The 24129-nt window shown below is 45.6% G+C and overlaps 1 protein-coding gene across 3 annotated transcripts in view; it reads right to left on the bottom strand.

Annotated features, from left to right (window-relative positions):
• Positions 1–24129, bottom strand: part of IPPK (inositol-pentakisphosphate 2-kinase) — a 235871-nt gene that overhangs the window by 81111 nt on the left and 130631 nt on the right. For 2 of the 3 annotated variants that reach the window (XM_033926759.1, XM_033926757.1), the window contains 2 exons: positions 10659–10706; positions 6566–6661 (listed from right to left, as the gene is read on the bottom strand). In XM_033926759.1, the coding sequence (XP_033782650.1) occupies positions 6566–6604 (39 nt within the window). In that variant the 5' untranslated portion in view covers positions 6605–6661; positions 10659–10706. Of the gene's footprint in view, positions 1–6565; positions 6662–10658; positions 10707–22292; positions 22386–24129 lie in introns of those variants that run through there. The other variant, XM_033926758.1, reaches the window with a different exon arrangement.

Consider the following 24129-nt stretch of genomic DNA (forward strand, 5'->3'; position numbering starts at 1 on the left):
ATTTGCCCACTACATTACTCAGTTTGGCGTCATCGGCGAATAATGTTATTTTACCTCGAAGCCCTTCTGCCAAGTCTCTTATAAAGATGTTGAATAGGATTGGGCCCAAGACTGAGCCCTGTGGTACTCCACTAATCACCTCCGTCATTTCGGAGGGGGTGCCGTTCACCACCACCCTTTGGAGCCTACCTCCAAGCTAGCTCCCAACCCATTTCGTCAATGTGTCACCTAATCCTATAGAACTCATCTTGCTCAGTAACCTGCGGTGTGGTACGCTATCGAATGCTTTGCTAAAGTCCAGGTACACGATGTCCAGGGACTCCCCAATATCCAGCTTCCCCGTTACCCAGTCAAAGAAGCTGATCAGGTTGGATTGGCAGGATCTCCCCTTAGTAAATCCATGTTGTCGGGGATCCCGTAGATTCTCCTCATCCAGGATCTTATCTAATTGGTGTTTGATTAGAGTTTCCATTAGTTTGCTCACTATCGATGTTAGACTCACTGGTCTGTAGTTTGCTGTCTCCATCTTTGAGCCTTTCTTGTGGAGTGGAATGACGTTAGCCGTCCTCCAGTCCAACGGGACGCTGCCTGTACTAAGGGAGAGGTTGAAGAGCGCGGACAGTGGCTCCGCCAAGACATCACTCAGCTCCCTAAGCACCCTGGGGTGCAGGTTGTCCGGCCCCATTGCCTTGCTAACCTTGAGCCTTGACAGCTCACCGTAGACACTGCTGGGCGTAAACTCAAAGTTACTAAACGGGTCAACTGAGCCAACCCTTGTCTGTAGCTGAGGGCCGAGCCCTGGTGCTTCTCGGGTGAAGACTGAGCAGAAGTATTCATTTAATAGTTGGGCTTTTTCCGAATCCTTTTCCACATAGTCTCCGTCTGGAACAGACTTCCGGTGCAGGTGATCAAGGCCACCAGCGTGCTCGACTTTAAGACTAAATGGGACATCCACGTGGGATCCCTACGAGGGTCGAGTTAAGGAACTAGGTCATTAGCATTCAGACTTAATGGGGTGGGTCAATAGAATGGGCAGACTTGATGGGCTGTAGCCCTTTTCTGCCGTCATCTTTCTATTTTTCTATGTTTCTATCTTCCCTCCATCTTCCTATGTCCTCATCATGTACAGCATCTCCCTTTACAATCCCTTTATTACATTACATTAGTGACTTTTATTCCGCCATTACCTTGCGGTTCAAGGCAGATTATAAAAGAGGTTATCTGGACATTTCCAGAAGTGTTACAGAGTTGAGCGGGTTACTTTGGGGAATTGATATGCTTCCTGCGGAGTTAGTTTGTTTTGATGGATTTCTTGAATAGCAGATTTTTTATTTCTTTTCTGAAAGTTTTGTAGTCTGGTGTCATGATCTGTAGATTGGAGAGTTGGTGGTCTAGTTTCGCTGCCTGCATGGTCAGTAGGCCATCGTACATTTTTTGCGTTTGATGCCTCTAATTGGAGGATGCGTGAATGGTGCTTGGGTTCTCCTTTGCCTGGTTGTGGTAGTTTGGATAAGGCAGTTGTTCAAGTAGGCTGGGCTGTCTCCATTTATGGCTTTATGTTCAAACGATTTTATTGTTGAAAACAGCAAAACAAGCAGAAGCAGACAGAATATTTCAAAGTCGAGTAAGGAACAATGGACCCATGGTCAGACCGCACCTGGAATACTGCGTCAAGCATTGGTCTCCATACCCAAAGAAGGATATAAAACTGCTAGAGAGGGTGCAGAAATGAGCAACGAAGCTAGTGAAAGGTAAAGAGAACCTGGACTATGAGGAACAACTTAGGATACTGGGGTTGTTCTCCCTTGAGAAGAGGAGATTGCGAGGGGATCTGATCGAGACTTTCAAAATACTGAAAGGATTCAACAAAATGGAGCAGGGAAAGCAGTTATTTACAATGTCCAATGTGACACGGACAAGAGGACATAGACTGAAGCTGAGGGGGGACAGGTCCTGGACGAATATCAGGAAGTTCTGTTTCATGCAGCGAGTGGTGGACACATGGAATGTTCTCCCAGAGGAAGTAATTGCAGAATCCACCGTTTTAGGATTCAAGGGTAAACTAGATGCACATCTCCCTTGAGAAGCATACAGTGATATGGGGACTAAAACTATGCCAGGGTACACCTGGCGGGGCCTCCGCGTGTGCATATCACCAGACTTGATGGACCCAGGGTCTGATCCAGAGATAGCAATTCTTATGTTCCACAACAAAGAGAACAGTCATCAACATTTTGTAGGTACATAATGCAAAATCACCTAACTATTCTCTCTAAAGACCTAGGTCCAGAGGCAATAACAATGCACACTAGGACCCTGGACTCTTATGAGCCCTGGAGCAATCCATCCATCAGCCCTCTCCCCACTCTGACCGAGAAACTGTAATCAGAGGAATAAATGTACAAAACCATACAACTCCACTCCCCTACCCAAGAGCACAGGCCCAAATCCAACTGCCAATGGGTCCCCATCTCCCCCGAGGTAAACCTTCCCCCCCAGGTACTCTCCACCCCATCAACTGCAAACTGTTCAGATTAAGACAACCACCTTAAATATAGCACTATGGGTGCAAGAACTGCAAATAGGGTTCCCAGATATTCAGGAACAAAAGCTTCTGCTTCCATGACTCCCCTGGCATCCCTTGCCTCCTAGGTAGCCAACTGATGCAATTGGTTCCATCAATGCCAGAACACCGGAGGGTCCTGGACCATCCAATATTGGAGGATACATTTACGGGCCAACAGGCTCAGTTTCCTATAGAGAGTCAGGTGGCCCCGGGACAAATGGCCATAATCCTCAGGCAAATCCAGAACCAATTGGGCTGGTGTATACCTCAGGATTCTACCAACCATTTATGGCTTTAAATAGTAGACAGCAGAATTTGAATAGTATTCTTGCTTGTATTGGGAGCCAGTGTGAGTCGAGATATGTGGCGGTGATGTGGTCGTATTTCTTCAGCAAATAGATCAGTCTCAGAGCTGTGTTTTGTACTGTTTGTAGTTGTTTTATCATGACTGCGGGGCAGGGGAGATTGAGGATGTTGCAGTAGTCTAGATGTCCTAGGACTAGGGATTGGATCATGAGCTGGAATTGTTTTCTGTCGAAGAACTTTCAGATTAGCCTTAAGTTTTACATGACCGCTAATGATTTCTGTATTGTTTTGTTGATTTGTGGTTGCATGGTACAGCATCTGTCTATCATCACTCCCAGAAGTCTTAGGGTGGGTTGAATGGGGTATGTGATTGAGTTTATTACTAAGTTTGTTACGGTTGGGGGTTTTATTTTTTTTTAGAAGTATAAATTTTGTTTTGTCTGGGTTCAGTTTTAGTTTGTGATCTTTCATCCATGTTGCCACTGTATCTAATGTTAAATGTAGTGTGTCAGTCATGGAGGGTGTTGGTAATCAAAAGGAAGGAGGATGGTGATGTCTTCTGCATAGCTATAAGAAGTTAAGCCTAATTTGTCTAGGCAGGTGCCGAGGGATGCAATGTAGAGATTGAAGAGTGTTGGGGTAAACCGCAGGGGTTGGACTATGGTTCTGATTTTTCTTTGTTTGTCTTTACTCTGTAGGTCCAGGATTGTAGGAATCCTTGAAACCATGTGTGCACCTTACCTGTGATTCCTATTGTTTCTAGTATTTGTAGTAGGATGTCATGGTCTACCAGGTCAAAAGCTGCGGTGGAGATCTAGTTGTATAATGAGCATTTTTTTTTTTGCCTGTGCTGAGGTGTTGTCTAGCTGTGTCCAGGAGGGAACCTAGTAGTGTCTCTGTGCTATAGTTAGTTCTGAACCCGGACTGTGTAGGGTGGAATAAGCTGTTGTTTTCTAGGTAGTTAGTGAGGTGTTTAGCTACGAGGCCTTCCATTAGCTCGACATATAATGGGATTGAGGCTGTAGGTCTGTAGTTGGATGAAAGATCTGTTGCTCCTTTTTAGTCTTTTATGATCGGGGTGATGATGATTGTGGGAAAAGGCCATCTGTGAGCAGGGATTGTATTCATTGTATGAGGAGAGTGCGGGAATTTTGGGCTGAGGCTTTTAACAAAGTATGGAGGGCAATGGTTGAGGTTGCAGGCTGCATGGCTGTATTTTTTGTAGAGTCTGTTTAAGTCAGACCATTGTATTGTGGTGAAGTCGGACCAGGTTCTGCCTGCTGCAGCTGATTCTTTTTCTATGGGGGCATTGAGATTTCATCAAGGTGGATTGGGGTTCCTGCAAAGGTTGTCCTGGCTGTTGTAATTTTGTTTCTAAAGTATTCAGCTAGAAGGGTGGCTGAAGGGGGTGGAGTGTAATTATTGGCTAGGTAGGGTTTGGTGTCTGTGAGTTTTTTTAGTAATTGGAATAGTTTTTTTGTGTCTTGAGCTTCTTTGACTATTTGGTTGGTGTAGTGTATCCTTCTCTTTTCTTTTAGTTTTTGCTTGTATTGTTGGCTTAATTTTCTCCATGCTGTTTTTGCGTGTTTTGGTTACTTTTTCTCCATTTTCTTTCTAGTCGTCTGCATTGTCTTTTCAGTAGGAGTAGTTTGTTGTCGAACCATTTGTCTGATCGTCTGCTGATTCTGGTTTTTGTTTGTATTGGGGCTAGTTCATCTAGGGTAGCACTTAGTGTGCACCATTATGAGATGAAATCTTTTGGGTTACATTCTTGGATTGTTGTCTCTCTTTTATTCCAGAATTTGGAGGGAGGGGGTCGATGTATTTACGTGATTCGTAGGTTACACTTTATCAGCATCTGCCCTGTCTTCTCTCCCCTCCACCTTGTGATCCGACATCTCTCCTTTCTTCTCTCCTATCGCTCTCTCCACCCCATGATCTTTCTCCTTTCCCTCCCTCCATCCCTCTACTCCACTGGCAAACATCTCTCCGTCCTCTCCCATTTTCCAGTATCCTTACTTCCCCTCTGCTCTGGGGTCCAGCATCCCTCCATCTCTCCTCTCTCCCTCTCCTAAACGCAATGTCTAGATTTAAAACATACCTATATCACTCTCCCCGGGTTCAACAACTCTCCATATTTCTTCCCCTTCACCTTCCCCTTCACCGTACCTCAAGAAGGACATGGCGATGCTTGAGAGGGTCCAGAGAAGAGCGACGAAAATGATAAAATGCATGGAAAACCTTTCATATGCAGACAGGTTAGAAAAGCTGGGGCTCTTCTCCCTGGAAAAGCGGAGACTCAGAGGAGACATGATAGTGACTTTCAAGATCATGAGAGGTATCGAGAAGGTAGACAGAGATAGATTCTTCAGACTAATGGGGACCACAAGTACAAGGGGGCACTCGGAGAAGCTGAAAGGGGACATGTTTAGAATCAATGCTAGGAAGTTCTTTTTCACTCAGAGGGTGGTGGACACATGGAACGCACTGCCGGAGGTTGTGATAGGACAGAGTACACTACAGGGTTTTAAAGAAGGATTAGATAAATTCCTGAAAGATAGGGGGATTGAGGGATACAGATAGAGGTAGAAATGGGATATAGAGAGAGTATAGGCAAGGATCACCGTACAGGTCATGGGCCTGATGGGCCACCGCGGGTGCGGACTGCTGGGCGCGATGGACCTCTGGTCTGACTCAGCAGAGGCAACTTCTTATGTTCATTGTCCTTCCCCCTCATTGTCCAGTATTTCTCCCTATTTCTTCCTTCTCTCTCATCAGGCATCACCCCCCTCTCTCAGCTTTCCCCCTTAGGAGATCCAGCAGTTCTCCCCTCAGCTGCTTCCCTGCAGAAATAGGAGGTTACACCAACAGGGCAGGGCGCAGCTGACAAAAGACATCAGGTCACCACCCTGGGTAGCATTCTGTGACGTGGTACTGCTGCTGAGGCTGAGTCAAAGAAAAAATTGTTGAAAAGTAAGCCGGTATCTCATGCAAAGGAAGGGAGGTGATATTGCTGCCCTAGAATGTCTCTTTGCAGATCTGGGAACAAAGAGTTGGCCACAGGCAGGTCTTTGGTACTTTTCAGGCTTGGCACCCTAAGCCAGTGCTCACCTGGTTCATGCCTTGAATCTGCCCTGGAAGAACATTACTTTCAAGATTCAAAAACACACAAAAATGCTTTAACTGGGCCTAAAGGAGAACTTTCTTAATATAGTAGTATCCAAAAAATAAGTTGGGGGGAGGGCAATTCTATAGCAGGAAACTTATACGATGTTCAAAGACACACTTTTAAAAAACAACAAAAGGCTCATCAGAGTCCAGGGCCTCAGAGGGTCATTCTGCCAACTCTGGCCTTGTTAGTTACGAGTCGATTGCAGGGGGGGTTGTATTGCTGTTCTTATCTAAAACCAGATGTACTCTCAAATGCATATACAGCTGTGCAATTTTATAAAGCCTTTTGTCTGCATGTATAAAACAATTTAAACAAAAGAAAATATTAAGTTATCCCCAAAATATTTTTGTGAAATAAAGTCACATTGTTATATCCCGAAACCAAAATGAAACATGGTACAGATTGTTGCACAGTGTTAATCTGGACACATGAAGCAGTGCAAAAATATACCATGAAAACAAGATTTTCGCTGTAATATCTTCAAAGACTATTTTGTATTATCATCAGAGCACCATATTTACCCCATAATGGACACAGTTCTCCCCCAGAAACAGATTCATGATGTGTTTGCCAAAGTCTACAATATTCTGCAGATGGTGAAAGATTTCTTCAGCAGTCTGAAAAAGAAAGAAGCAAAGTTAATATCTCTGCATAATTTTAAAGCATGATATACTGTTTACAAAATTAACCCCTAGTGACAACGCATGACATTTACAGTTGTTCAGATGTTGTTCAATTTGTCACAGTTGCAACTTATGTGTGAACTGACTGCTATGCGCTGAATGCGCATGGAGCCTTACCGGAAAGTATGGTCTGGTTATGTCGCTTGGCCGGCTTCCTCACTCCACACAGGACTAGCATTGGGTTAGGAGGTTGGGGGGGCTGGGGTGGGAGGGCTTCGACTGGGGGGAGGTTAGGGTGGTGGGTTGTTCTGGTCGGGGGGGGGGGCACTAGCATTATTCATGGTTCCTTATTTTGTGTGATGATTTTTGTTCATAGCTAGATTGTATGTGTCTGAGAGGTTTCATGACTTATGGTTGTATTTAACTTTTGCATTTTCCTTTGTGTTTTCAGCTGTTTTTTTGCTTAAAAATCTAATAAACAATTTGGGGGGGAAAAAAAAGCAGTAGCCCAACACCACCTCCATGACCAGCTGGGCAAGGCGTATGGGAGAACAGGTAGACTCCATAACACAGGGCGATAGCTGAAGTAGAATCATCCAGGCAGATCCAGGTTGCAGTCAGCACGAGCAGATGGACATAGACAAGTTTATTTGAGACAGAGCAGGCATTCCACAGGGAACATGAGAAGGGCATTAACTAGCTTCAGTCTTTTCCTTCTGGAGTTGAAAGCTACTTTCCTGCAAGACTTAAGAGGCTAAACTGGTTATCTGACCTATTACCTGCTGGAGACTGAGAAATAATGACTAGCTAAGGGGCTGCACATCATTCTTAACTGATGACATCATAGTTTAGTACTTCTCAGTCTCTTCTTTTGTAATCTTATTAATTGTTGTGAACCGCCTAGAACTCTCTGGGTATGGCGGTATACAAAATAAAGTTATTATTACAAAATAAAGTTATTATTATATGCTGGCAGAAGAGCATAACCTAAGGATCTAGACCAGGGGTGTCCAATATGTTGATCACGATCGACCAGTAGATCACGAAGGTAAAGTGAGTCGATCACAGAGCCCGTCCCTGGCTCCGTGGTAAACTCACATTGCCGTCACAATCTATCGGGCCGATCAGCATTCCTCTCCCCGACATCAATTCTGCCATCGGAGAGGAAGTTCCAGGCCAGCCAATCGCTGCCTGGCTGACCCAGAACTTCCTCTCCGATGGCAGAATTGACATCGGGGAGAAGAATGCTGGTCGGCTCGACGCAGGGAAACAGGGAGAGCTTGAGGTAGCAGTGGCTTTGGGGCCTGTACCCCAATGGCAGCAGCGGTAGCTTGGGGGCCTATTCCCCGATGGCAGTGGCAGTGGCTTGGGGGAGGGCAGGGCGAAATAAAGAAAGGGGGCAGGTAGGGAGACAGAAGGAAAGAAGGGGAACAGAAAGCAGGGAGAGAGGAAGAAAAAGTTGGGGGAGGGAATGAGGTCTGGAGGAGAGGAAACATACAGGAGGCTGAAAGAAGGGAAGAAAGATTGGATACACAGTAAGAAGAAGAAATCACCAGACAACAAAGGTAGGAAAAATGATTTTATTTTCAATTTAGTGATCAAAATGTGTCCATTTTGAGAATTTATACCTGCTGTCTATATTTTGCACTATGGCCCCCTTTTACTAAACTGCAATATCATTTTTTAGCATAGGGAGCCTATGAGCGTTGAGAGCAGCGCGGGGCATTCAGTGCAGCTCCCTGCGCTAAAAACTGCTATCGCGATTTAGTAAAAAGAGATGGGGTTATATATGTCTATTTTTGTGCATGTTCAAGGCCTTCGAGTTCTCGCTCTCTCCGAACTCAAAAGACCTTGAGCATGCTCAGATGCTCAAGGCCCAGCAAAAAGAAGACGGCAGATCTTCGGGCACTAGCATGTCCTGTGCGTTGGTGCCGGTTCCAGATGGGGTTAAGCAATGTGTTCGGGTGGGTGGATGGGTGCATGGGGGATGCCAGATCACGTTGGGGGGGGGGGGAGGGTAACACGAGCGGTGGAGATGGCGGATCACACGGGGGGGCCTTCGTGAGCGGGGGAGCAATGCCAATTCTCAGGGGGGTAGAGCAGCGCCGCTGGTCTCGGGGGGTGGGGGTTGATGGGAACACATCAATCGAGTTTCCCTTAGTTCCTATGGGGAAACTCACTTTGATATACAAGTACTTTGGTTTACGAGCATGCATCTGGAACGAATTATACTCGTAAACCAAGGTTCCACTGTACTAATTGTAACACCATTTTTTCCATTCATTTTTCATATACACACACACACACACAATATAATCAAATTAACAACACATAATGGTTAACTACAAAATTAAACTACATAAAGCACACTGTATGCTTTTCAACATTCATTACTACCAGAAAACAGATAACCCCTATCCAAAAGCAGGACCAAAAACTAAAACTACTAATATTTACAAACAAACCCTAAGACGCAAGGCTTTGCATGCAGTACAACCCCAGAGGAAAATAAACAAATGCATTTCTTCCTGAACAGAAAGCAGATGTAAACCAATTACTAAACTAAAAAATAAAATCATTCTATCTGGTGGGCCTGTCCCATCCTACAGCCTTTCTGGAGGCAGGTGGTGGGGTGTTTATCACAATTGTTACAAATATTGTTACCTTTTTCTCCGCAGGGGTGCTTGCTAGGCCTTTACAATGTATGTTTATATTCATGGCAAACTAAGATCCGACGTTGGGGCCTGGCAGCGGCTAAATGCTTGATAGCTGCTCGTTGGAAACAGGGGCAAGCGCCCACCCAATTGGAATGGACTGTTAAACTTCAGTTTATTTGTAATATGGAACTGTCTATAGCAAAGCGTCATGGTTATTATTATACTTATACCCGGACTTGGACACGAATCCTTGACAAAATTACATCTTTGTCTTGAGCTTATTTCTGTGGGGGGGGGGGGGGTTGAGGACTGAGGGGGCTCTCCTGAGGAACCAACTGGGGGCCCTCTTTGCTGGAGGTAAAGCTTGGGGGTGGGGGGGAGGGAATTGTGGAGTTCTGGTTGTTGCTGGGTATCAGGGGCTTAACTGTATAGGTGGGGGTACTTCTGTGATTTGTACATTTATTGCAGTGCTCTCTGATTGATGGCTGTATGTTCTGTTGTCTATGATATTCATGGTATGGTTTGTATATTTTCAAAACTTTTCAATAAACATTTATTGATTAAAAAAAAAAAAATAAAATCATTCCCTCTACCGTTGTTGTCTCCCTCCCTCCATGCTGTGCTTTGCCTTCTGGCCTGCCCCCTGGTGTTATCTTCGAGCTAGCTCCCTCTTCCTTAGTGCTGCAGTGCACAAAACCATGGGCAGCGGATCCTTGCGCGTCCCACGACTCATCTGGAAGCCTTCCCTCTGACGTTGTGAAGTCAGAAATAAGGCTTCTGGTTCAGGTGCAGGACGCGTGTAGGAGCTTCTGCCCACGGTTTTGTGCATGCAGCACAGAGGAAGAGGGGGCCGGCCTGAAGACAACGCCACATCGATCACCCCATGGACCAGAGGCTGAAGAGCACTGTCTGGGGCCCGACACATGTGCCGGCCCTGTGGACCAGTAGGAAATTTCTGCAGACCAGCACCAGTCCACAAACCGGCAGTTGAAGAACACTGATCTAGACTACTCCGAGGATTCAATAAGGAAACCTGTATTATCACACAGAATTCAGTCTGTCTGTGGCTCAATGGCTGAGGTTTCTGACATGACAAAGAGAAGGAGGAACTATCTACTTCTTCTTCATACTCTGTACCATCCTATCAGCCTGAGAGGTTAAAGGAAATAGATATATAATACTGAATGCTATGGCTATGATCAGACTAGTGTCACTCATATCTGCAAAGCTTTTATATGTATATTGGTGCAAAAAGAACTAATTTCTCAAAACTGGTTTTCTACCCCAGCGTGGTTGGAAGGAAAAAAAACCCTCACCCACCACAGGTGTCTCACCTTATGACGATCTGGTGGAAACTTCAAGAAACGCAACACCACACTGCGCTGAAAAAAAAAAAAAAAAAGCAGAAGGTTCTAAGTATCATAAAGTCACGTAAAACACATACAAAATGTATTATTTTGCAAAGGGACTCAACCAGTAAGAGCTCAAATAAATCTGTAAAGCAGTTCCTAATGTGCAAAAAAGGATGGAATATTGTAACGTCAAAAGTGAGTTTTAATTTCTGAAACTTTGGATTTTCCCTGAGACCCCAAGATAGAAAAAACATAAAACATATCACAAGAGTTTAAGATGAAGTCTAATCTGTTTGTTTTAACTATTCTCCCCAATGATTCAAAGGGTTCAATACAAGATCTTACAATCTGTCAGCAGTTTTTGGTGTCTGTCATCTAAGGGAATGGAGGGGATAGTAGATGGCATAGTTAGGCTATATGTTCTTTATCTGCCTTCATTTTTCTATGTTTCGATATATAGTTTTATAATATACATAATATTAAACTGGAAAGTACTTTTAGAAGAATCCTTTCTGGACTAGTCAATATTTCAGAAATTGGCACGTTGCAAACATTTTGACTACGGTAATTTTAAAAATAAGCGGTTTTCAGCTCTTGAATGAGGCACATTAATTTTAAAACTATCATTATTAAAAATTTATAGCCCACACCTTCCAAGGCAGGTTATAAATGAACATACAGTATTTAAAAACACTATAAAAACCAAAAAATATCATGAATTTCAGCAGGACATAGATTAATGTTGCATAGATATCAAAAGAGAAATGAGATGCACATCTTAATTTTCATACAATAGAATTGAAAAACATTTAGCAGACATGAACCTACCCAAGCAAAGTTTATTTGCTATACATCAATCTGCAAAATATTGCCTCCATCTTGCCATAACAATTTACTCCAGAAAATCTTATATGTCAGGAAGCTAACTCAAAACCCAGTTAATTCTTAGTTCAGCAAATTTTCAAAACAGTTCTTTGCCATGTTAGATATAAATATTTTGGGCTTGTTACATAGCCAAAATAAAACTACAATTGATGTACCACAACGGCCCATCCAGTATGCCCATCAACTGTAGTATTAAACGATCCAAGTGAAAATTTCTGGAATGAAGTTACAAGGACTGCAGAGGCCATGAGAGGTAAGAAAAAACCATCAGTTGCCTAGGCAAGAAGGATGGAAGGAAAAAAGTGCAAAACAAAGCTGGATTAAAGTGGTCTGGCTTTGTTATTGGAGAAAAATACTCTGATAAGAGTGGTAGCAATCAAAACTCCGATGATCTGCAAGCCCTGAGGTTAGAGGCAGATCTAGATATTGTCGCTATCACAGAGACATGGTTCAGTGAATCACATGGATGGGATGCAAACATACCGGGATGTAATCTTTTTAGGAAGGACAGAGAGGGTCAAAAAGATGGAGGAGTAGCTCTCTATGTAAAGATCAATATCCAAGCGACCGAAATGCAAGGGACCTGGGGAGAGGAAGAAGCGATATGGATCGCTCTGAAAAGAGAAGATGGAACTTCTATCTACGTGGGTGTAGTCTACAGACCTCCGACTCAATCGCAGCAAAATTGATAAGGATCTGATTGTGGATATCCAAAAGTTTGGAAGGAATTAGGAGGTGCTGCTGTTGGGAGATTTCAACCTGCCGGATGCAGACTGGAATGTTCCGTCTGCGGAATCGGAAAGAAATAGGGAGATTGTGGATGCCTTTCAAGAGGCTTTGCTTAGACAAATGGTTACGGAACCCACAAGGGAAAAAGCGATATTGGATCTGGTCCTCACAAATGGAGAGAATATCTCTAATGTTCGAGTGGGTGCTCACCTGAGAAATAGCGATCATCCAATGGTTTGATATAACGGCTAAAGTGGAGAGCGGCCACACGATACTTAAAGTCCTAGATTTCAAATGTACGGACTTTAATGCAATGGGAGAGTACCTGAAGAAAGAGCTGTTAGGATGGGAGGACATAAGAGAAGTGAAGAGAAGTGAAAAGACAGTGGTCTAGGCAGAAAGGAGAGATAAAAATGGCTACGGACCTTTATGTGAAGAAAATCAATAAAAACAAGAGAAAAAGGAAGCCAATATGGTTCTCCAAACTAGTGGCGGAGAAAATAAAGGCAAAAGAGTTGGCATTCATGAAATATAAAAAACCCAAGAAGAGGAGTGCAGAAAGGACTACAGGGTGAAACTGAAAGAAGCCAAGAGAGAGATACATCTGGCGAAAGCACAGGCGGAAGAACAAATGGCTAAAAATGTGAAAAAGGAAGACAAAAATTTTTTCAGATATATTAGTGAAAGGAGGAAGATGAAAAATGGAATTGCTAAACTAAAAGATGCTGGGAACCGATATGTGGAGAAATGATGAGGAAAAAGCAAAAGTGCTAAACAAATACTTCTGTTCTGTGTTCACAGAAGAAAATCCTGGAGAAGGACCAAGATTGTCTGGCAAATTTACACGAGAAAATGGAGTAGATTCTGCGCTGTTCACGGAGGAGAGTGTTTATGAGCAACTTGAAAAACTGAAGGTGGACAAAGCGATGGGACCAGACAGGAACCATCCCAGGATACTAAGGGAGCTCAGAGAGGTTCTGGCGAGTCCTATTAAAGACTTGTTCAACAAATCTCTGGAGACGGGAGTGGTTCCTGTGGACTGGAGAGCGGATGTGGTCCCTATTCACAAAAGTGGTCACAGGGATGAAGCAGGAAACTACAGGCCGGTGAGCCTCACTTCGGTTGTTGGAAAAATAATGGAAGTGTTGCTGAAAGAAAGAATAGTGTACTTCCTTGAATCTAATGGGTTACAGGATCCGAGGAAACATGGCTTTACAAAAGGTAAATCGTGCCAAATGAACCTGATTGAATTTTTTGATTGGGTAACCAGAGAGCTGGATTGAGGACATATGCTAGATGTAATTTACTTAGATTTCAGCAAAGCCTTTGATACAATTCCTCATAGGAGGCTGTTGAACAAACTTGAAGGGCTGAAGTTAGGACCCAAAGTGGTGAACTGGGTTAGAAACTGGCTGTCGGACAGACACCAGAGGGTGGTAGTTAATAGAAGTCGCTCAGAGGAAGGTAAGGTGAGTAGAGGATTCCCTCAGGGTTCGGTGCTGGAACCAATCCTGTTCAATATGTTTGACAATATGAGTGACATTGCTGAAGGGTTAGAAGGAAAAGTGTGCCTTTTTTGCAGATGATACCAAGATTTGTAACAGTAGACACCGAAGAGGGAGTGGAAAATATGAAAAAGGATCTGCAAAAGTTAGAGGAATGGTCTAATACCTGGCAACTAAAATTCAATGCAAAGAAATGCAGAGTAATGCATTTATGCATTTGGGGATTAATAATCAGAAGGAACCGTATATGCAGGGAGGAGAGAAGATGATATGCACAGACGGGGAGAGGGACCTTGGGGTGATAGTGTCCGAAGATCTAAAGGCAAAAAAACAGTGTGACAAGGCAGTGGCTGCTGCCAGAAGGATGCTGGGCTGTATAAAGAGAGGCGTAGCCAGTAGAAGGAAGAAGGTGTTGATGCCCTTGTACAGGTCATTGGTAAGGACCCACTTGGAGTATTGTGTTCAGTTTTAGAGACCGTATCTGTCGAAGGACATAAGACGACTTGAAGCGGTCCAGAGAAGAGCGACAAAAATGATAGGAGGCTTACACCAGAAGACGTATGAGGAGAGACTGGAAGCCCTGAATATGTATACCCTAGAGCAGTGTTTTTCAACCTTTTTTGGGCAAAGGCACACTTGTTTCATGAAAAAAATCACGAGGCACACCACCATTAGAAAATGTTAAAAAATTTAACTCTGTGCCTATATTGACTATATATAAAGTAATTCACTTGAGTGCCACCGCCACCATCGGGAACAGGCCAGCGCCAAGTTCTCCCTGCTTCTCTTCCCCGCGGGGCCGACCAACTCTCGCCACCCGTCGTCAATTCTAACGTCGGAGAGGACGTTCTAGGCCAGCCAGGCAGCGATTGGCTGGCCCAGAACGTCCTCTCCGACGTCAGAATTGACGCGAGTGGCGAGAGTTGGCCGGCCCCCACAGGGAAAAGCAGGGAGAACTTGGCGCCGGCCTGTTCCCGATGGCGGCGGTGGCACTCAAGTGGCTAAAGAGCCGCAGTTTGCCGGCCTAGGGACAACACTGGAGGGTGGCCAGCTGTGCACCCCCTTGGGACGTAAACCCGGGGTGGGGCAGACCGCCCCCCCCCCACCCTGGTATGCCACTATCTGTACCTCACTCCCTCCCTATGACCAAAAATTCTCCTTTCTTCTATTCCCCGTGTACACAACCATCTCTTTCCCTCCCTTCCTCTCTCCAAAGTCCATGCCTTCTGTGTTCAAACACTCATTCCCTCCCCCACCTCGGCATCTCTTTCCCTCCCTTCCTCTCTCCCAAGTCCATTTCTTCTGTGTCCAAAAACGCATTCCCTCCCCCACCTCAGCATCTCTTTCCCTCCCTTCCTCTCTCCCAAGTCCATGCCTTCTGTGTCCAAAAACCCATTCCCTCCCCCACCTCAGCATCTCTTTCCCTCCCTTCCTCTCTCTCAAGTTCATGCCTTGTGTCCAAAACGCACTCCCTCCCCCCTTTTGTGTTCCGTGTTTGCCTCCCAGCCCATCTTTGCAACTTTCTCAGCAAAACGAAGCTCAAGCCGCGAGGCTTGTCTTCTGCTTCCTGCCTGCCCTGCCGCGCACAAATAGCCGAACGGAAGTATTCTCCGACGTCAGCGCTGACGTCGGAGGGCAGGCTTTGCTTAAGCCCTCCCTCCGACGTCAGCGCTGACATCGGGGAACGCTTGCGATCGGCTATATGTTAGTTGCAGGGCAGGCAGGAACAGAAGACGAGCCTCGCGGCTCGAGATGTATTGAACTCCGCCGGTCCCCCGTCCAGCTCTCTCCTGTCCACGTGGGGCGGACCGCCCCTCTCCCTAGACTGGTGGTACTGCCCTGATGGCGGCCCTGACCGTCCGGCACACCAGGCAACATCTCGCGGCACACTAGTGTGCCGCGGAACAGCGGTTGAAAAACACTGCCCTAGAGCACAATTCTTCAATTGCCAGTCCGCGGACCGTTGTCGGTCCGCAGAAAATTCCTGCCGGTCCGCACAGGACTAGCGAGATGGACGCCATTAAATTTCCTGCCCCAGTGGTGTTCGGAAATCTTCTTTTCCTCCCAGCCTCGGGAGATCAAGACAGGCTGTCGACGTCGGGCATTCCCTCTGTGAGTCTCGCCTATGCGGAAACAGGAAGTTGAAACAAAATACGCGGGACTCAGACAGGAAAGATCCCGATATCGTCAGCCTGTCTTGATCGCTGCCCCTGCCAAGTCGCCGAAGAGGGCCGCGGGGAAAGTGTAGGCAGAGAGGAGATGGTCATCGTGCGCGGGGAGGTCAGCGTGTCGATTGGGGCCATCAGCGTTTGTGCTGAGAGTCTGCCCACGTGCAGGATGCGGCGGGTAGGGGCCTCCGGTTCGTCTTGAGCGGCAGGGCCTGCGGTGCAAAGCTGTTTTTGCCGGCTTGGGGGGGTCGCGAATGTGCAGGGCACAGCAGGAGTAAGATCATGGGGAGCCTTCAACAGTGGCTGTCTCCTCTCCTAGCAGCTCTGTACTTACCAGGGCAGTGATTCACTTTGGCAATTTCCCCTTTCCTCAGAGGCGGCAACGGAGCCAAGGCTGCCTAAGGAAATCACTGCTGCAGGCAATTACTGAGAGCTGCTGGAAGGAGAGGAAGCCACTGTTGGAGGCTGAGAAGCTGATGGATAAAGGGAGAGCTGCTACTGCACCTGGAGGGAGATAGAAAGAGAGATGCTGCTGGGAGGGGAAGAGGGAAAGGGATGGGAAGAGAGCTACTGTTGGATAGGGGGGAGGAGGAAAGGGAGAAGGAAAAAAGGAAGGAAACAGCTGGCAGGGAGATTATAGGAGGGAAAGGGGAGAGACAGGAATGAGAAAGTAGAGAGAGATTGATGCTGGAAAGGGGGTCAGCAGAGAAATGAGAGAGGGATAAAGATGCTAGATCTGGTGTAGGAGAGATAAAAATGAAGAAAGCATTGAAGCTGGAATGAATGATGTAAAAAGGAGAGAGGAGGCACAGGCTGGATGGAAAGGGGAGAGGGGCATAGAAAGAAGTCAGATACATATGGAAGGGGAGAGGCCAGACAGTGGATGGAACAGGCAGACGCTGGAAGGAAGAGTGGAAAGATGATGAAAGCAGAGACCACAAAAGGTAGAAAAAAATCATTTTATTTCTATTTTGTCATTATCATAATATCATATTATCATATATTTTGAAATATATATCCTGCTAGAGACATAACTGGGGACTTCAAAACCTAACACTATTCCTATCATGTGTGACTGCAGTATTCTGTTAGCATGATATTTCTGTGTAGCATTCTGTAATAATTTGGCTTGTTCAGTTTTCTTGATAGTAGAGGGGATATATGTGAAGGGGAGACAGGGGTTTTGTTGGTCCTTGCTCTAAATATTTATATTTATAAAATGACAATTGTACAGAATATTGTTTCTTTTTATACTTTAATAAAATATGATCAATATAAAATCATAACTGAGGCTTGTGCAGATTGGATCAGATGGTTTGTGGGGACCGAGCTTGCGGAGACGGGGCGAAAATGTGTTTTTTATTTCGGTCTTAGTAGTTTGCCGGTCCACAAAATAATTATTTTATTTCTGCCGGTCCACGGGTGTAAAAAGGTTGAAGAACACTGCCCTAGAGGAAAGGAGGGACAGGGGAGATATGATTCAGATGTTCAAATACTTGAATGGTATTAACGTAGAACAAAATCTTTTCCAGAGAAAAGAAAATAGTAAAACCAGAGGACATAATTTGAGGTTGAGTGGTGGTAGATTCAAGAGCAATGTTAGGCTGGGGCCTAGACACAGATTATAGTATTGACCGCTAATTTGCTCATCTGACTTCTTAATCCACACTGAGGTGGATAATATTTGTTATATTATTTATGAACTCTCTCCTTGCTGCGCCCCACAGCTGACACTTTTTGAACTTTTTTGTCATACTATGTATGTTGCTGCATCTCCAATGACAGAATGCTCCACCACCATACTGCCGGTAGTACAGCTGCATTTACTGCTTCCTCTTGAGGTGAACAAGTACGTCAAGTATGCAAGAGTCTGTCAATGTTATGAGCATCTGTGTGCACAAGGATATACCACACGGACAAGCATCATTCTCTGCATACATGATTGGTCCTTGAAAACTAACAGCAAGAAATTTTAGATTTTTTTTTTTCACATGCAGTAGTTATCCTAACTTGAGCAACAAAGCAATTAAGTCTTTGTTACCATTTGGATCTTCTTATCTTTGCAAACTTTAACTTTCAGCTCTGACAGAAATTAAATTAAAAAAAAGAAAAGAAAATGACTGCAGATGGTGGATGATGACATGCATGTTTGCCTGTCGACTATCAAGCTGCGTTTTGAGTTAATGTACACTCCAAAACAAGTACATCCATCACATTGATTAGCAATTCTATTCCATCTAATTTAGTTTCACCATTGTATCGTGTACAAATAGCTTCTTATTACATTTACGGTATTGAGTACAGACGAGCCACCTTATCTAACACGGCTACTGAACCCATATGAAGGTGGCAGAAATAGCACAGTTATTTACCGTAACAGGTGTTATCCAGGGACAGCAGGCAGATGTTCTCCACATATGGGTGACGTCACCAACGGAGCCCTGAGCGGACAGTTTCGCAAGCAAACTTGCTTGAAGGTCTTCAAGCTTACGAGTGTGCCTTCCCGCCCGAGTCAGGGCGCGCGTCTCCTCAGCGTGGCCTCAGTTCAGATAGTTAGCAAAGAAGCCAACCAGGGGAGGTGGGTGGGTTGCGAAAATATCTGCCTGCTGTCCCTGGATAACACCTGTTACGGTAAGTAACTGTGCTTTATCCTAGGACAAGCAGGCAGCATATTCTCCACATGTGGGTGACCTCCAAGCTAACCAAAAAGGGATGGTGGGAGTGTTGGCAATTTAGGAGAACAGATTACGCAAAACTGACTGGCCAAACTGGCCGTCCTGTCTGGAAAAGGTATCCAGACAGTAGTGAGAGGTGAAGGTATGAACCGAGGACCAAGTGGCGGCCTTGCAGATTTCCTCAATAGGAGTTGATCTGAGGAAAGCAACAGACGCCGCCATCGCTCTGACTTTATGCCCTGTGACCCGACCCTGCAGAGGGAGACCAGCCTGAGCATAGCAGAAAGAGATAGAAGCAGCCAATCATTTGGAGATGGTTCGCTTAGACACGGATGCCCCAGCCAATTCGGATAAAAAGATATGAAGAGTTGAGGAGCAGTCCAATGAGTCAGAGTGCATTTCAAGAAGAAAGCCAACGCCCGCTTACAGTCCAGAGTGTGAAGCGCCACTTCTCCCAGATGAGAATGAGGCTTAGGAAAAAATACTGGAAGAACAATGGATTGGTTGAGGTGGAAATCCGAAACCACCTTAGGCAAGAACTTAGGATGTGTACGGAGGACCACCTTATCATGATGAAAAACAGTGAAAGGCGGATCCTCAACCAAGGCTTGCAGCTCACTGACCCTACGAGCAGACGTGAGAGCAATAAGAAATACTACTTTCCAAGTGAGATACTTCAAATGAGCCCAATCGATTGGCTCAAAAGGAGGCTTCATTAACTGAGCAAAGACAACATTGAGATCCCAAACCAGCGGAGGTGGTTTGAGAGGAGGATGGACATTGAAAAGACCCTTCATAAATTGGGAAACCACCGGATGCACAGAGAGCAGTTTTCCTTCAAGTGGCTGATGAAAAGCAGCAATGGCACTGAGGTGAACTCGAATAGATGTTGACTTGAGACCAGACCTAGACAAGTGCAGCAGATAATCCAGTACGGAAGACAAGGAGGCAGAATGCGGCTCCATGCGTAAAGGCGTGCACCAAGAGGAAAATCTGGTCCACTTTTGAGAATTACTTCCAATCGATCTCAACTCTTATTGTAACTGATTACTTTACTTAAATACTCATAAAACTTTTTGTAAAGTGCTCAGACCATATAACCTTTAATTTAGCGATAACACCAAACTGTGGTTATAATAGGGACCATCATTGCCTTTACTGTCCCTAACCCAACCCATAGATAACTGGAAGATGATAAAACCACTTATCTGAAATCACTGAAGAGTTGGGAATTCAATAACCACAGCTGTGAAAAGTGCCGGTGCTCAAGTGTGCTCAACAGTGCTATTTAAACTTAAATCCCCATATTGAAATCCATGGCCCCCCCGACTCGAGTTTCGGTTCTTCATCAGGAGGGGTCACTTATAACGGCAAAAAATACTGGGAAGGCAGCATTGAAAAGGGGGGCCATGGATTTCAATATGGGGATTCACTAGACGATCCTGTAAATTGGGAACCATATCCACGATGCGCAGCCAGGCCAAACGGCGCATCACCACCGCAAAGGCTGTGACCCTAGATGACAGTTCGAAGGCGTCATATGTGGCCTGGAGCATATAGAAACGAATCTGGGATAGCGTCTCCAGAAGTTGATGGAAGTCCGGTCGACAGTGAGCGGGCAAATCAGTGTTTGAAATAGGAGGTAAAATTAAAGTTGTAATTAAGGACACGGTTTGCCATCATCAAGTTCTGATAAAGACGGCAGCCAAATGTGTCCATCGTCCGCCCTTCCCTGCCTGGAGGGACAGCAGCGTAGATCCTGGAGGAATTAAATTTCTTCAATGAAGATTCCACGACCAAGGACTGATGGGATAGCTGCACCTTCTCAAAGCCCTTATATGGGGCCGTGCAATAGCGAGATTCCATCTTGGAAGGGATGGCAGGAATGGCATAGGGGGTTTCCAGATTTCTGAATAAAGTCTGTTTCAACACCTGATTGAGGGGAAGACGCAAAGACTCCCTGAGTGGATGAGGGAGCTCCAACTCATCCAAATATTCCTGGGTATACCAGGATTCAGACTGTAGATCCAGCTGAAGAGTCTTACCCATGTCTGAGACAAATCTTGCGAAGGAGGAGGCCCGAGAAGAAGAAAGGGCCTCGTGTGGGGAAGAAGAACCGAACGTTGAGCCTCTGAAAAGGAAGGGGACGCTTCCCTAGAATACAGAGCAGGCAAATCAGAGTCGTGAGAAAAGGACAACAAAGAAGTCCTGCTCCGCGGCCTGGGGGAGGGGGCGAAGAACGCCCGCGCCGCATCATGCTGGGAGAAGATCCCGGAGTTCGAGGAATGGGAGAAGGAAACCTCCCAGATGGCTTCGATGGAAGGGTCCTCGACCTTGACAAACCGCGCCCTAGCGAGACAGAAGGGGAAGGCGGCAGTCGAGAACGAGACCCGTGTCTCAGCTGCACAGAAGCCTCGAGGGACCTCGAGGTTTGCAGGGTCAGAGACTGTCCCCGGCGAGGCGAGTCCCTCAGCCACTTCAACGGCGGATGCCTTGAGGTCGAGGGAGACGGAGTCGGTGCTTCAATCAAGGCCCAAGGGCTAGGGACCCAAGCCTTGAAGCAACAGGAGAAGAATCACTGGAAGACAGCCGGCGAGACCTGCAAGACCGACCTCGAGGGGCCTCGGGAGGATGCTCAGGCTGGCCTGCCGAGAGCAGGGTCGAGGCAGGAGCCAGCTGACTCAAGACCGACGAGAGCTGAGTCTTCAAGATAGCCTTCAACATGTCCTGTGTGGAGGCACGCTTGGAGGAATATCTAGAAGAGGTCTGCACCACCGCACTCGCTTGAGATCCCTTGGAAGGCTTCTTCGCCAGCGCACCTGAGGGAGAAGAGGAGATTTACCCAAAGCAGAGGTTTTTGCCGGAGCAGCCGCCAAGGCCTTGGAGGTTGAGGCCTGTGAGGCCAAGGCCGCACCAACCGGAGGATGCATAGCTCTGAAGAGCTCAAGGATCTTTGCCCGACGCCTATGAAGAGCCCGCAGCTGAAGAGTAGCACAACGCAGGCAGGATTTGGTCCAGTGATCGGCCCCCAGGCACTCAACACACCAACGATGAGGGTCAGTAATTGAAATCACCCGACCGCACCGAGCACACTTTTTAAACCTGGTAACAGGCCGGGACATAAGGCCAAAACCACAGCCGCGGCCGCACAAGGCAAGGTGGCCAGGCCAAGACCCGGGTCCCCAGGTCAAACGAAAGAAAGAAAATAGTTGAGGTTTATTTTTTTTTTGACCTGTCGCACAGCGACTAACCCGATTTCTGAAAACAAAAAAAGGGACAAGCCGCAGTGCAAGAGGCATTTAGCAATCGCGCAGAGCAGAGGAACAGGGCTTCTAGCTCTGTGGAAAACTAAGAACTGAGGCCACGCTGAGGAGACGCGTGCCCTGACTCGGGAAGGAAGGCACACGCGCAGTACACTCGCAAGCATGAAGATCTTCAAGCAAGTTTGCTTGCAAGACTATCCGCTCGGAGCTCTGTTGGTGATGTCACCCACATGTGGAAAATATGCTGCCTGCTTGTCCTGGGATAATTGTAATCTACAAATAAGCAATTGCTTATAATTCCATCGTACAAAGAAATTGTATATGAGCATGTAAGATGCAATTTTCTCTGTTAACAATTCAATGTATTGGAATTCAATCCATTGACACTTACAATCAATAACTTCATTGATAAGTTCTAGGAAAACTTTAAAACCTCTTTTCTCTGATGCATATTCTCAGGTTTAATGGGTAGCGCTATTGGTGTCTGGGAAAACAGAAGAATATCCCTAATGTTAATTTTTTCTTTCTTTGCTAAATTTAGAGCATGTTTTACAAAGCCACGCTAGCGGCTGCCACGCAGCAAAAGCCCCGAAGCCCTTTAAATCTCTATGGGCTTTGGGGCTGTTACCGCACAGCGGCCAATAGTGCACCTTTGTAAAACAGGTACTTAATGTATTTCTCTCCTTGAACCTTAATTTTATGTATGGGTTATTTTTGTACATTGTATTGTTATTTTATTATGTTTTAGATTGTAAGCCAGCCTGAAGGTTCTCTCTAGGGCGGGATAGAAAATTTTAAATAAACTTAGAAAAAGTTGCAAAGAGGTCAGGAGTGGCTTAAACCCTAGGCCAGTGTTCTTCAACCTTTTGACACCTATGGACCGGCGGAAATAAAATAATTATTTTGTGGACCGTCACAGGTCCGCAGACTGGCTGTTGAAGAACACTGGGCTAAGTCATGGGCCAGACCCTGCCTATCTCCGCCCCAGAACCTGCCCTATAATAGTACTAATTGTAACATCATTTTTTCCATTCATTTTCACACACAATATAATCATATTAACACATAATGGTTAACTACAAAATTAAAATACACATAGCACACTGTATGCTTCTCAACATTTATTCTTACCAGAAAACAGATAACCCCATGCAAATGTACCAGAAAACAGATAACCCCATGCAAATGCAGAACCAAAACCTCAAAGTACTAATATTTACAAACAAACCCTAGGATGCAAGACTCTGCAAGCAGTACAAGAAACAGAGGAAAAGAAACAAATGCATTTCTTCCCGAACAGACAGCAGATGTAAATCAATCATTAAATAAAAAAATAAAATTATTCCCCCTATCATTGTTGTCTCCCTCCCTCCATGCTATGCCTTGCCTTCTGGCCTGCACCCTTCGGGCCGGCTCCCTTTTTCTGAGTGCTACAGTACACAAAGCTGTGAGCAGTGGCTCCTCGTGCGTCCCGTGCCTCATCTGGAAGCCTTTCCTCTGACGTTGCGACATCAGAGAGAAGGCTTCTGGTTCAGGCGCAGGACACACGTAGGAGCCTCTTCCCATGGCTTTGCACTGCAGCACTGAGGAAGAGGGAGCCGGCCTGAAGACAACGCTGCTTTGATGGCACCATGGATCGGCGGCTGAAGAACACTGTCTTGGGCCCGACACACGTGTCAGCCCTGCGAACCGGCAGGAAATTTCTGTGGACCGGCGGTTGAAGAACACTGCCCTAGGCAAACGCAAGCAGGTGCCTAAGGCAACAACTCTGGGGCAGAACACAGAGCAGCATATGCCTTAAAAGCAAAAATAAGCCCTGACTAAAACAGGCTACAATGTTACTGTTAAGTGTTTTCCAACATATTTATGAGCATTATTTATTGCAGAGCCCATTTTATACAAAGGGAACTATTTAATAAATGTATTAACAACAGTGATGCACTTTAATAAATCTAGCATTAACAGATTCATCTATGCACATGTGTGTATGTGTTTTACACTGATTATTATGCTATCAGAAATGGGATTAAGGTCATCCCGACTGAGTTTAAATTATGAAAACCAAGGGGGGGGGGGGGTTCATCCAACAGACTCTTACTAAAGTGCATTAAGTTTTGGGCTTAACACACTAATACTATTTTAAGGCACAGCAAGTCCACACAACAACTACACATTTGGGACATGCATTAAAGTTGACAGTAATGTGCTGAACTAGTGCACCATTATTA

Source organism: Geotrypetes seraphini, chromosome 17, assembly GCF_902459505.1.
Source record: "Geotrypetes seraphini chromosome 17, aGeoSer1.1, whole genome shotgun sequence".
Taxonomy (NCBI): domain Eukaryota; kingdom Metazoa; phylum Chordata; class Amphibia; order Gymnophiona; family Dermophiidae; genus Geotrypetes; species Geotrypetes seraphini.